The sequence below is a fragment of the Vicugna pacos genome, chromosome 11, assembly GCF_048564905.1.
Source record: "Vicugna pacos chromosome 11, VicPac4, whole genome shotgun sequence".
In the NCBI taxonomy this organism is placed as follows: domain Eukaryota; kingdom Metazoa; phylum Chordata; class Mammalia; order Artiodactyla; family Camelidae; genus Vicugna; species Vicugna pacos.
The window spans coordinates 77,817,128-77,831,347 of record NC_132997.1 but is presented as its reverse complement, the minus strand read 5'-3'; the positions used below and the strand labels follow the sequence as shown (position 1 = coordinate 77,831,347).

The following is a 14,220-nucleotide window of genomic DNA, read 5'->3' as shown; positions in this document are numbered from 1 at the left end:
TGATAAATTTTTATTGCATACTGGGCATTGTGAATGTTATGTAGTTGAGTGCTAGATTTTGTTGCCTTTCTTTATTAAATAATGTTGAACTTTATTGAGGAATGTAGGTAAGGTATTTGTGGAGCAGCAATTACTTTTGAAGCTTCTTTTTTTCATGTGGTCTTTTTTCCAGTTTTATTGAGATATAACTGACATACAGCACTGTTAAAGGTATACAGCATAATGACTTGACTTACATATATTGTGAAATGATTACCATAATAAGTTTAGTTAACATACATCATCTCATTATGAATACCAAGGAAGGGAGGTTTCCTTGTGATGAGAACTCTCGGGCTTTACTCTCAGTGACTTTCAAATATACCATACAGCAGTGTTAAGTGTAGTCATCATATTGTACATTACATCCCCAGTACTTATGTATAACTGGAAGTTTGTACCTTTTGACCATCTTCATCCATGAAACTTCTTTTTATCTTTGTTTAGGAAGGTTTAGAGTAGCCTTTATCTCTAGGTCTGATTTAGTCCCACTACTAAGGTGTGACTGTTCTGGTGTCTCTTTTGAATGCCCTATGTATTCAACAGGTACTTTTCATTCCAGTTGTTTTCTTTCTCTCTGAATTCCTGTCCTGCAATGCATTATACCATGAATGAAAAGAGTTCTTTCTTTCTCTGTGGAAGTCCTGAACTACTTTAAAATATTACTGTATACCCTGGGTTACCCACCTAAATTTTTTTCCATCTAAATTTTTTAAATTTCATACACTTTTCAGAGAACCTTTCTTTGCATTAACTATTCAGGCGTACTGTCCATTTTACTTTATTTCCTTCCTTCCTTCCTTCCTTCCTTCCTCCCTTCCTCCCTCTTTTTCCAGTTACTAGAGGGTAGAGTCTTGAATGGATATTGGAAACAGTATGTTATAGTGAGCATTTTAATATATTTTTAAAGGTAATCCACTAAAAAGATCCTCTTCCCTTTCCTCACTTTTTCCTTCTATTCTTGGGCCCAGGTCCCAGCCTTACATTGATCATTTAGAAAGGATCAACCCTCAACTCTCTTAAAACAGCAGGAACTGAAACATGAAGCTCTTGGATAGCTAATATTTTGTCCTGATATTTAACTGTCTGCTTGGTCACCATACCTCTTTTAGGCTATGTCCATTTGGATATGGACCAAGCATTGTCCTGAATAAGAGAAGGTCAAATAGATAGCATCTAAAGGAAGCTAACAGTTTTTTCTGGGTACTAGTTAGCCTTGGAGTTTATGAATCTAATAATTTCTTCTCCTTGTCTTCTGAGATGCAAATCTGTTAGTTACTGTATGCAAACAAGTGCTAAAAATATCTCAGCAAGACTTTGAACCTGGCTATTCAGAAATCACTATGTGTGACTGCTTAAATTGTTTTGGACAGTTATCTAATGAGTACACTGCACAATTGAGTTAAATTTGTGCAACTGAAATTTGTTGCTATAAGCACCCTCAGAAGGGTGTTTCAGAATGAATCAAACCTGATTTCTGAAAGATTGAAACTAGATTGTCTGTTTGGGGAGTAAAGTGACATTCTTTCCCACCCTTTCAACCTTGTGCTCATCTTTTGTGCAGGATTTACTTTTTCAGCATCTGGGCTGAGCCTGAATAATCTGCCCTTCAGATAACAGACCCTGAATGGAACCTAAGCGATCAGTGCCAGAGTCACAGACCTGTCAGAGTTAATGGCCCTCCCTGCGGCTGCTGTCCCAGGAACCCTGTGACACTGGTGGAGAATTTTGCAATCCAAATTAGCTGAGTAGGATTAAGTAGGCAAAAGATAAAAGACCTCGGGTTCCTTAATTTTCCCTTTCTTAAAAAGTGTGATACTATTTCACTCAGGCTGCCCATTCACTGATAAGTTTTGCAGCTGTCTCCAAACCACACTTAGTGCTACTGCTTCAACTGTATATGTGCTTCTGTGTGTGGGTATGCCCTTCCGTGGTGGTTTATCTTGAGTCCCCATTTTGCTTGTTAGCTCCTTAAAGGCAGGACTTGGCTCTGAGGGCTTTAGAAGCCTATCAGAGTGCTGGGCAGACTGTAAGGGCCTAACTCTAATCTTACCGTGTGAACTTTGGTTGGGCTTGAGTGTTACTAAATTAGTCCACAAGCATGTTGAGTGTTTACTGTTCCTTACAACTGTGTTAGGCATTGTGGAAAATCTGTAATGTAACACTGAGTCTCTTCCTTCAGGGTGCTGAGAAGCTAGCTGTGACACAGTTTCAGTGAGGAAATCAGTAGTAATAGCATGTTTATTTCACCAGGAGAGGACCTACCACTCAGCCTGCCTACACCTGCTGATGCACAAACCCTAAAGTGGTCTGCTCTTTTCTCCACAGGAAATCCCTCATTGGGAAGCCTGTAGAAGACAACTTTCTTCCAGAAATTGGGGGGAGGCTGAATTTGTTCACTTATAGAAGGAGTTGGAATTTCAGGTCCTAAAAAGCAGTTATTCATGGAGTCATGTTAAAATGAAAGTGACTAATAATGATAATAGCTATGGTTTTAAGTACTTCTGTGTGTCAAGCAATATATTTGGCACTTTATATACATTGCCTTATTTGATCTTCTATGTGATGAACATTATTATTATCCCCATTTTATAGATGAGGAAACAGGCTCACCCAGCTCCTCCATGCTGGTAAGTGGTAGCAGTAGGGTGGAGCCAGGCAGGCTGGCTCTAGAGCCATACTCTTAACGACATTATTTTGAAAATTAATAGCTATTGGTTGAGACTCTTTTCAGGGCCCAGGCCCAACTAGACACATACTGTGACCCACCAAAGTCTTTACTTGGAGAACATCTTTTCAGTGCTTCTTGTTTAGCTTTAACTAGTCCTGAATTTAGAAGAGTAAATATGGATTATGGAGGAAGAAAAATTGGCTTTTTGCTTCTCTGTCATCAGAATTCTCCTTATAAGCTGTCTAACACCTGACCACCACTTCATTGTGAGGAAGCCACTGAGAGTTGTCCTTAGACTGGTGGGATTGCAAGGTTAGGGACAGACCTTTATTGCTTCTGGGAGAAAAGAGTGTTGTTCCTCACTGGGGGACATAGAACCAGTTCTGGAGAAGATCTGCTTTAGGAAAATACAGGAAAAGTAAGAGGCTAGATTAGGTCCTTTCAGAGAAAATGAAAAGTCACACCTCCTGCTCCTCTTCAGTCTCTTACTGACATTTATAGAGCATTTCAGCCCTGTTGCAAATCCAGAAAAGGGAGTTAGGCCCTGAGTAGGTCATTATCATTTTTATAGGAAAGGGGACTTTCCTTTGAGTTTAAGGACCTTTACTGGGTAGTAGAAGGAAAAAGGTTCCAGCCTTCCTGACTGAGAAATGGTCTGTTTGACTTGTTATGTTCTTTTTCCACAGTTGATGAGAGGGAGACCTCAGTTTGCATTTACCATAAAAACCACCTGCAGCTACTTGGACCTTCCTGTCCTCTCTAGCAGTCCATTTGCCACTGACCATTATTCAAGGCCTGCTCTGTGCTCAGCACTATTTCTTTTAGAGATAAAGCATTAGGCTAGAGCAATGAACAGTTTAAGGGGCAGCATGGAGAGCAAACCTCATTATTCAAACCTTCTTGGTTCTGTAAGCACCAGGATAGGTTTGCCCCAAATCCGGAACCATTGCGAGGGATGGATTTTATTTCTCACTAACTTGATATTGACCAGACTCCATCATCGGTTTGTAGAATAAGCAGTACCTGTTCAGCTCTCTGTTACTGACGGGAGAGAGAAGCAAAGGGCAATGTCCAGACTTGTGCCTAGTGATGCTCTTGTTTGTCATTTCAAAGCTTGATCCCTCAAGCTGTCCTTTCCTACTTTATAGAAGGAATGGGACTGAAAAATCTTGTTCTCTAACCAGTGAATAAACATCTGAAATATAGCAAATGTCCAGGGTCCAGTAGAGAGATGGATGGAAATTATCATGAAATCCTCTAAAAAGCCTCATCTTCTTTCTTCCTTTTACCTACTTTATCTGTTTCAGACTATCCAGAGATTAATTTTTCTATGATTAAGGGTTTGGCAGGGTTAAAGCAGAATGACATAAAAGTGGAAACAGAGTGCTTAGAGTCTCTTTGGAAGAATGGAAAACTGGCCTTGAGGTATGAACATTCATTGTAGAAGGGATTCACTGAATCCTCTTAACACACCACCCCAAGCCTAGAAACAATTTGGCTGTGGCCAAAGAAGCCAAATTAAAAATTAAAGACCTTTGAGTTTCAAGCTTCTAAATGAGTATTAAGTAATTAAAATAGCAACCAAAACCAGATTTTGCTGATAATGAACCTGAGAGGTCTGTAAGGTTTTGTAGGTGGTTTACACTAACTATCAACGGGGTCTTCAGCTGCTGTTGGGGAAAGATGAAAGCCCTGGAGCCCTGAGGACCTGGTATTCATTAAAGCTCAAACATCAAACCAGGCCTTCCCCAGATTACCTTCCCAGCTCTCCACAGATGATGCTTCCCACTTCTTAGGAGTGAGTTTGAATTCCTTGAATCTTTGTTCTCTGAAAGATTGTTTTGCCTGTAAGCTCAGGAATGTGCACCAGATTACACTAGCCTGCCAGTACAGGAAGAGCACTGGACTGGGAGTCTCAAAGGCTATCTAATCCCATCTTGTGTCTTTGGGCAGTTCACAATCTTTCAGGATATCTGTTTTCATCTGTGACATGAGGGCCATGGACCAGATAGGTGATTTCAAAGGTTCCTTCCAGAACTATTATTTCTATGATTCTGTTTCTATGGTAACATTTCAGCAATAAGAGAAATGTTGCCTTCCATATCACTGTCCTCAGATATTAGTGATAACTCCAGACCCTCCTGGCCACCATTTAACCACTTGATTTGTCTTATTTGAATACATCATATACTTTCTATTTCCATTTTTTCTTTCTTTGTTTTCAATAACCTTCATTCATTTGGCATCTTTTATTTGCTAGATCATATCATTTATATTTTAACATTTATATATTATCTCTAATCCTTGTAATATTATAAGAAAATATAATGACTATTTTACAGATAAAGAAATTAAAGCTAAGACAGATCAAGGTCATATAAGTAAATTATGGTGCTAAGGTTTCTCTAATTTCATGACCTCTTTCCATTACACCCCTCTGCAATCTTGATAGGTTCCATGTTTATTTTCTGTTCTATGAGAAGTCTCAGTATGTTTCTCTATTGGTGTCTTGTGCTTTCATCCTCATTTGGCAGCCTGGCCTCTAGGGAAGGCCATACATGTTGCCCTGGCTGAGAGTCGGCTAGTGGCAGACTTACATACTCTCCCCAAATATAGGTTATGTACTATAGCTGTCAGTTCAAATTGAGTAGAAGGTAGTGAACACAAGTTTGTGGTCAGGTCACATCCTATTACTTAGTTGTTCCCTTATTCTCATTCTGCTGGAAATTCAGTCCAACAGAGATTTGAGGCCAAGCAATTTTTCAGGCACAGGGCAAAGCCCCTGGCATCAGTTGGATAGCTATTGCCAGGAACTTTTCCAACTTGGTGAGTCTCTTTTGCTGCTGTCTTCAGGCTAGAAGTTATTTACCATTTCAAAGGCCCTGCTGAAAACAATGGGGCAGAGGCTACTGAATAGTCTTTGGGGAATGCCTATTATATGTGATAGGGGAATGGTGTGTGTGTATTCAAAACCTCACCAGCAATTTTGAACTTTGTGCACTAGGATCTTGCTCCTTCCTGATGTGGCCAAGAGCCTTACAACCTGTATCGTGTAAGGCCGGGCCTCTATAGGCCTCTCTGCTCAGCTTTTCTTTAGTATAACCTGTATCCCCTTGAACTACCAAGATTGGTTGGTTGGCAGTAGGCACTGGGCATTCTGTGACTTCTGGATGATGCATTGCCAGTTACACTCAGGACAGGTGGGTCATTATAGGAAGCCTGCTTTCTTACTGAATAGAGAACTTAGGTTTTCTCATCACCAGTATGTGCCGTAGGCTGAATGAAGGTGTGTAAGGCCCTAGCCGCTGGTTTATGGTTAGAACTATTTGGGACTAAGCAGAACTACCAAATGCCCACGGTCACCAAAAAGAGGCTTTCATCACAAAATTAGTAACCATTTATTGACTGTTCTTAATGTGCCAGGCATTGGACAGTCATTATCTCAATTCATCCTCACATCAGCCCTATGACGTAGATAGTGTTATCCGCATTGTACAAATAAGAAAACTGAAGTTCAAAGAGATTAATGTATATAAGTTTACATAGCTAATTAGTGGTCGATCTGGGACCAAAATTGTGGTCTCTCTGACCTCAAAGCCTATGTCAGGACTTTCCCCTCCAGAGACCTCAGGGGAGGGGTTTAGGGCCCCCCCCCCACTTCCTCAGTTTATTCTTCCCTCACCTGAGGCAGAATGTTTCAAGGCAAAGAAGAGGGCATGGGATCTTTGAAACTGAGGCCATTTGTGTCTTCCACTTAAATCCAGAAGATATCCCTTTGTGGTAAAGAATCATCCATGCACGTAAGATCTTTGGGACAGTTTGAAATAGGTAGGTGGGCTGTGAAGACAGTCTGGAGTCCAGGAGCTATCCAGGTAGCTGTATAGCCATTGGGATGATAATATTTCCATCAGTTGTATGTTACTTTCAGGAACTCAAAACTTTTATTCCCATGTCATTTTTGGAAGGTGAGTTCAAATTCCATCTTATAGAGAGAAGGGCTGAAGCTCAAAGAAGTTAGCTGATTGTCTGAGATCCCATAGTAAAAGTGGGACTCGTAGTTCAGTTCTCCATCTATCAGGCCTTCTGCAAGGACCCAGATTCCTGTGTACTGGGTATCATAGGTGGGAGTATAAGGACTGCTTAGAGAGCATGTGGCTGGTAGATAATTTACTGTCTTTAGAGCTACATTGAACTGAGGTGGTGAACATGGTTCTAGGAGGCCCACAAACCCAACAACTGATGAAAGAAGGTGGGCTTGTGCCAGGGTATAGATTGTTATCTGATGGATTGGGGAGGGATGTCCCCCTAGGAGGGGCCTTTGAAATTGCCAGGAAGCCAGAAATTGAGGCTGCAAATTATGGTAAAACCTAAGGTCTTTAGGCACGAGGACTCTGGGAAATTGACCTCTGCCTGAGTGCTACCCTTGCCGTGTCCCAGGCCAGTGTTGAGTGTGAGGCCCAAATAGGATATGTTCCCAAAGTCTGAAACTACAGGAAGCTAAGTCTGAGACTAGGAGAGTACCCCTAGTGTTCCAAAGTCCCAAATGGGCTGGGTCCCAGACCTGAGATTAGAATGTTTTCTTCTCTTGGAAATGTAAGGGAAGTGATATAGGCAGGTGATGGCAGGGGCTGGGTGAACACAAGAAAGGACCAGGGAAGGAGAAGGTGACACTGGGCAATGTCTGGACAGGGGGAGAGCTGAGATCATGTATTAAGTCCAGCCAGGCCCCTGGTTTCCTTCCAAGGAACTTACAGCTCAGGTGCCTTCTCTGCTTTCACCTCCCTGCAAGAAACTGAGCAACTTAATTCTGGCAAAAGCCAACTTTACTGAAAGGAAAAATCTCTGTTCTGAGCTATATCTTAGACCTTCTACTCTGCCCTGGCAAGAGGAAAGAAAGCGCAGGTGATCAAGGCAGCCTTGTCTGAGGCTTTCAGGATATAGCATCTTTTGACGTGCTGCACTTTCTTCTCAGAAATTGGCTTTAGCGTTGGTAGTTGCCTTTTGGCACCTGGCACCTCTTAGGAAAGGCTGAGCCCAGGTTGCTGGGTCATAGCATTGCTGAGCAGCTGCCCAGAGTTCAGGGTTTGGGAAAGCAGGTATTATTTTATTCTGCCTGATTCTTGGGGGATGGTCCCATCTTGCCTTTTTCTGGAATTTTGCCTTTTTCTGGTCTTGAGCCATTCACTTCTGAGCCAAGACCTTGGCTGTAGATATTCCAGCCATGAGCACAGTCCACGTGCATGAGAGGGCCAGATTACTTTTATGGGTGACTGGCGTAGCTGGGTCTTCCTGCTGACAGAGCTGACAAATGGAATTAGAAGCAAAGGAGCCAGCCTATATTATGTCTGTGGGACCCAGCTTGGCAAAGTGACCTTGAGGAGCCTGAGTCTGGACCAGCCAGAGCTTTGGTCTAACTGTCCGTTCCCCCCAAACTCAGGGACACAAGCGTTTGTTCTGCTTCCCTACTCTCTCTCCTCAGGAATTCTTGGCAGGCAGAAGTGTTTACTACCACGTGAAGTCTCCTCTTGCACAAGGCTGAGTTGGTGAAGTAAACAGCCCAGAGGCACCTTTATACCCCTCAGGAGTCTATCCTCAGTCCCTCTGGGCAGTCCTGACTCTGGTTCATTCCCTTTACCCCTACCTTCTGTTGGAGCTGAGCCTCCCTCATTATACTCATTCCTCCCAAGACTCCCTACTGAGCTGGGAGTTCCCCATGACATGGTAGCCTTCCCTTCCAGGTCGGATCAACTTGCAGAATAGCTATCATCCAGATTACCAGAGTGAATAATCATTCTCTCTCCTGGTCTCTCCTTTCTGTCCAGCTCACTTCTTCTAACTTGATATAGAAAATCTATATCTTCTGATGTAACTAATCATTGTATAACACAAATATAATTACCTTCAAGCTGGAAAGATAGTACTGCACTCTCTAAATACTAGTCTGATCTTGCTAATAATGGACATGACATATCCAAAATAGTTTTTAATACAGTGGGCAGCAGGGGCCAGGCTAAGTCACTTCTGAATATTTGTGACATAACTAATTGTCGTTGCCTTTGGTTTGTGGTCTTATAAGCTGAAGGCACTTCAGGACTGGCTTTGGTAATCCTTTCCTTCTGGAACCACAGAGATCCAAGGTTTTGGAGTCAGTGGAGGTCTGAATCTACCTCCATAGAAAGTCAGAGGCATGGCTGGGGAGGGACCCCCTCATCAGAACTAAAGAGGATGGATGAGATGAGCTCTAGCTTAGTCTAGAAAGTGTCCCCTACACTCCAAAGCATGGATGACCAAAAGTTCCATTCAGGCAATGGATAGGAAGGTTGAGTTGGCATTGAGAGATGAAAACAAGTAACAGATGGTGATGAGGAACATCCCAGGACTGAAGAAATGTGGTTCCCAGAAAGGGAAGAGGAAGGAGACATTGGCAAAGTCTTACTCAGCAACTGTGACAGCTTGGCCAGGGAAAGCTGTGGGATATGGCTGAGAACGCATCTGTGGTATCAGAGATACTGGGGGGCTCAGATACTCATTGTTCTGTCACTTCTTCTCATGCTCCTTTACCATACCCAGACTAACAGCCTTGGTGGCCAGGTTGGACTGGTCAAGAAAGGCAGGAATTGGAAGAGATTAGACAGTGGCCTCAGAAACCTCCCCGTGGAGGAATCGCTCCCTGCAGCCAGGCTTTTTTTCTGGATGATAAGTAATAAGCAAGGTCTCTTGGGGGTGTGGTCCCAGACTGAATCCAACCTGGCAGGGCAGCAGGAGGGACATGGGGGCCAAATGACTTAGGGTTTGTATGGCCCAAGCCCCTCCTGGCCCTTGACTTCCCACCAGGTGCTAGAGGTGGTGCGAGCCAACTATGACACGCTCACATTGAAGCTGCAGGATGGCCTGGACCAGTATGAGCGCTACTCAGAGCAGCACAAGGAAGCTGCCTTCTTCAAAGAGCTGGTGAGTGAGCCCCGTCTCTGTCCTGCCTGTGCCTCTTGGGGGCCCTTTCCCAGTCACAGGGTCCTGCTGTGCAGATGAGCAAAGGCTGATGAAGTAAGACTGGAAGGGTCTGCTGGGGTTGGGTTAGCAGCTTCTCTCCCAAAGCAGTCCAGGAAGGACGAAGCAGCAAGAGAAGAAGATATTCCCCTGGGTACTGGTGCCACACTGGGAAGGGTGAAAAGCCTGAGGCAGCAGTGCCCACCTCTCCTCTGCAGCCATGGAGACAGTCCTTGCACAGCTCCAGCTGGGCCTGGAGTTTGATGTGTGTTCCCAGTGGCAGCTCTGGCTCATTACTCCTTATCCTGTCCTCAGAGCAACTAAATGGGAGTAATTGATTCTTCTCCTCCTTCTGCAGTCACTTCTACCTAAATTCCTAATAGGATCCTGGTCTTAGTGCCTTCCCAATCTAGTTCTCCAGTCTTCACTCCCTACCCCTGCTCCCACTTGCCAGTCACTTAGCTTCCTGCAGCCCCCTCCCTTGGCCACCTGGAGCTATTGAATATTTGTTCTGCCCCCTATTCCACCTCCCAGTCAGCATCTCCAGGGAACTGGACTCACTCTGCTGATGGTCCCTTTCCTGCCCTGTGCTCACAAGCTACTCCCAGGAAAAGCTCAGTCTCCTTGTAGTCCTGCCACTCCACTTGCCTGGTTGTGCGTGAGCATCCCGGCTGGGGGCTGAGACCAGGACACACAGGCCTCTGTACCTACTTTCCGTGTCCTCAGACCTCCCACTGCTTGGGGCAGAACTTGCATCAGCCCAGCTTTTACTTTCCCATGCCCAGTCTGTTATGAAGGTGCTGGATTTTAGACCATCTGTCTTGTGCTAAACTCAGCCCAACTCTGACCATGCCACATGGCATTCCTGGGATTTCGGACTTCCCCTGAGGCAAATATTCCCTGAGGTGAGTTGATTGGGAATGAGGAAGCCATTAGTGTAAGGAGATAGCAGAGTAGAGTATGTTTATGGAGTGGTTGGCAAGTCTTCAAGTAGGGGGCTTACTGGGAGCCAAGTCTTAACAAAGACAGTAAGTTATTAAGAGATGAAGAGGTTGTAGAGGAGAGAGTTCGAGCATTTCTGTCTTGAGGCTTTTGGGCTCTAGCCTCTGCCTTACTCAGTTCTCCTGTCTGTTCCTCTGGCACAGGGGAGCGAAGAGGGTCTGGTCAGGATTGAACCTAATGAGCTTGAATTGCCTGCTGTTTGCCATGCTGCCCTTTGCTCTACTTCCTCCTTGATGACTTCATTAAGTTTCCCATAGCAAAGCAGAAAATGAAGAAAAGCTCCCTGGACTTTGGAGCCTAGGACAGGTGTACATTTTTTTTTCCTTCCTCCCCTGCTTTGTCTCTTGTGTTCACATCTATTTCCCATGAACGAATCTCTTTCCAGAGTCTGCTGGATTCCTTTTAGAACCACTCAGAGCAGGGAGTTTGGCTCTCTGGCCCCTTTCCCAGAGGTCCTTTCCCTTGCTGACACAGGCAAGACTTCCTGCAAGGTTCTTGGTCTGTGGGTACAAAGTGTGTGAGGTGAGCAGTGGGGACATAGCAAGAATATGGCCAGACTTTCTTCTGAAGTGGGCAGCATCTTTGTGGTATGGAGATGCTGGACCAGGAGAGAAACCTGCATCCTGCTCCTAAGACTGGGTCTCACCACTATATGACCTGATCCTGGCCATTGGCCTCCTTGGATCATACTCCTGCCATCTATGTCAGACAAGGGCTGCACCTCTAAACATTCTTTCCAACTCAGAAAAGTAGATAAATACAGAGGGTGGTTGAGGAGACTAGAAGCACACCCAAAGAGAAGTAGCTCCGGAGCATGAGTCCTCTGGCCTCAATTTCTCCTCCGCCAACAGACCACTGACCAGACCAGTCCCCTCTTGCCTGGCTGTGGCAAGGACAGAGGCCTGACCTCAGCCCTCCTTCTCTGTCTGTGCCTGCTTCTTCCTCTTCACGTGCTCACTCTTCTCACATCCACTAGAGTTTGTCTCTCAGTCCCTCTTTTCTTCACACTGTCTGCTCACTTACTTGCAGGGATGATAGCTGTTAAGGGTTAATTTCCTAAGAGAGAAACTTCCAGCACTGCATCTTGGCCTTGTGCTTCACCCTAGCCCCTGCTGTTTGTAACAGACTCCCTTCTGTTTTGTCTCTGCCCTCCCACCTTTTCCCAGGTTCGATCCATTAGCACCAATGTCCGGAGGAACCTGGCCTTCCACACACTCAGCCAGGAAGTCCTGCTCAAGGAGTTCTCCACTATCTCCTGAGGCCACGCATACCTGAGCAGCCACTGACCGCCCTTACCCATCTGGGCTGGAGAGGGAGCGAGGGGAGAGGGCCTGTTTCCAAGGTTGGAGAAAAACACAGATACCGAGTTCTCTCGGTGAAGGCCGTACTTCAGTGGAGCTTGGACAGCAGGGGCCAGGATGGGCAAACCAAGGATAATCTTATTTAGGGAGGGGATGGGTGGGCACAGGGAGAAGCCTTCAAAAATGTGGGGACTTCCAGGGTGGGCTGCTTGAATAGCTCCTCACATTTCCAATTGAGAGTACAAGTTGTGGCTACTGACTAATTTTCAGGAGCTGTTGGGGCAAGCCTTAGGTTGATGCCGACACCCTAGGGATCAGTGGCTCTCCTAGGCTTCTGAAAACAGACTAACTCTCAAATGTAGGTGGAGCCAATTCTGCTTCCTTTGAGCTGAGCTGGGCCTGAAATCTGTGTCCCCTGCCCTCCCTGGCACTTTGTCCAGTCATTAGGGCCTTTCGCTCAGGCTTAGGGGGAGGTAGGAATGGGATACCTTTTTTCTAAATCCAGAGCTGACTCCTCTGGGAGAGTGGAGATTAGAATCTGCCCAGTGCTCTGCTGTCCAGCTACCACTTTCTGGATTAGATTCTTGGCACCAGGAGTACCTGTTAGCTTTCCCCTGCCTTCCAACCCATTGACTCGTCAGCACTACAGGGTCACAACCTTAGCTTTTTATTTTCAATCTGATTTAAACTGTCTTAGAGTATGTGTGTGAAATAAACATTGATAGGTTTTCTGGAGCCCTCAGGTGCCTACTTTGCTGGTTCGCTTTCCAGCAGCTTCCCCACCTCCTTAACCACCCCCTCCTCTGGGAGCCTCTCCTGCCTCTGCTGAGCTCCCCTCCACGTGTTCCACCCCCTCACCCGGCTGTTGTTTACATCCAGCCTGCCTGAGAATTTCCTCTGGGGAGGAATCTGTTCCTGCTGTGGTCTGGTGCCTGGGAGGGAGAGAACTTGCTGGGGCCAGGCTCTGAATCAGGCCAGGTGAGCATCCTGGAGAGGCCATTCTGTCTACCCATATTCTGGGTGGAACCACAAGCAGTTCTCCTGACCTTTGGGAAGTTGGCTTATGGTTCCTCATCTGGACAGCCTCCATGGGACTACTGTAGGCTTTCCCTGCCCTACAGCTGCCTTCAAAGTAGCTGCTACTCTGAAATCCTCCCTTTCCAAAGCACTTTCTAAAGCCCTTAGGATGGCAGCCAGCAAGCAGCACAGAAAGAATCTGGGAGTAGGTGCAGGAATCCAGCAAAAAGAGCAGGTTTGGGACCTCCCCAGCTTCTATTCTACTGGACTTAGATCTCTTTTGGATACATGCTCTCCCTGGGAACCAGAGTTCTGGCTCCAGCATTCAACAGATAGGTACTATTTCCAGAGAATCCACCAACATGCTGCCAGGTACAGTTGTAGACTCTTACGAGATCAGAAGCTGGGTCATCTCTGATCACTAGATGCCTGAGACATTTAGTGTTTTCCATTGATAAACCCCAGAGGAGCAGGAGCTGGAAGCTGGTGGCAAATTGGAGTTATTAAAAATTGATTTGTATGGGACCATCTTTTTAGTGTCTTTTTCCCCCACTCTTTATCTCTGTTACCCAGCACTCATTTCTCAGAGACAAAGTTAAGGTAATCTCTCAGGCACTGGTCTCATCTGGCTAGGGGCCCCTTTAGAGACTCTGTTCCTGAATCTCCTGTCCCTAATGGAAGCCAGTTCAATTCAGAAGTTGTAGTCTCCCTTGCCTTTTGGGTGGAAGGAGGGAAAAGAAAATCCTTTTACCTCCAAACTTGCTGTTGAGGCCAGTCAGCCTATTTGGGCTGTTTCTGGATTCCTGCCAGCCTTTCCTATGAAGTGATTAAGGGCTAGTCTAGGGCATGATGCAATAAGCAAAGCCCTCCATTGTAAAGACCCATCTCTTGACCCATTTACACACCCATTCTAAAAACTACAAACAGGAGTCCCATCCTTTCCTAGAGTTCAACCCCAAAAGGAGCTGCCTATACTCTGTCCGTGCCCCAGTGTGTATGGCAAGTCTGTGGAGAATCCTCCAGATTCAGGGGAGAGCCAGGAGCAGGGCATTGCTCCCAAAATAATCCCTCCTTCAGCTGCCCCTCTCATGCCTGAACTCCCACCACAATTCCTCCTGAGTTAATTGAATCAAGCGCTTGGAAATTAATCCATTTGAAGAGATTAAATGTGTTGGGGTCACTTTAGCTGAAGCTTTCAGTCTT

The 14,220-nt window shown here is 45.3% G+C and overlaps 1 protein-coding gene across 1 annotated transcript in view; it reads left to right on the top strand.

The window, feature by feature from the left end:
- ARMH3 (armadillo like helical domain containing 3) overlaps nucleotides 1–12,735 on the top strand; it is a 153,436-nt gene extending 140,701 nt beyond the window's left edge. The window contains exons 25-26 of the mRNA XM_006210485.4: nucleotides 9,545–9,661; nucleotides 11,866–12,735. Coding sequence (XP_006210547.1) covers nucleotides 9,545–9,661; nucleotides 11,866–11,958 — 210 coding nt within the window. The 3' untranslated portion in view covers nucleotides 11,959–12,735. The remainder of the gene's footprint in view (nucleotides 1–9,544; nucleotides 9,662–11,865) is intronic.
- Nucleotides 12,736–14,220: the final 1,485 nt, after the last annotated feature.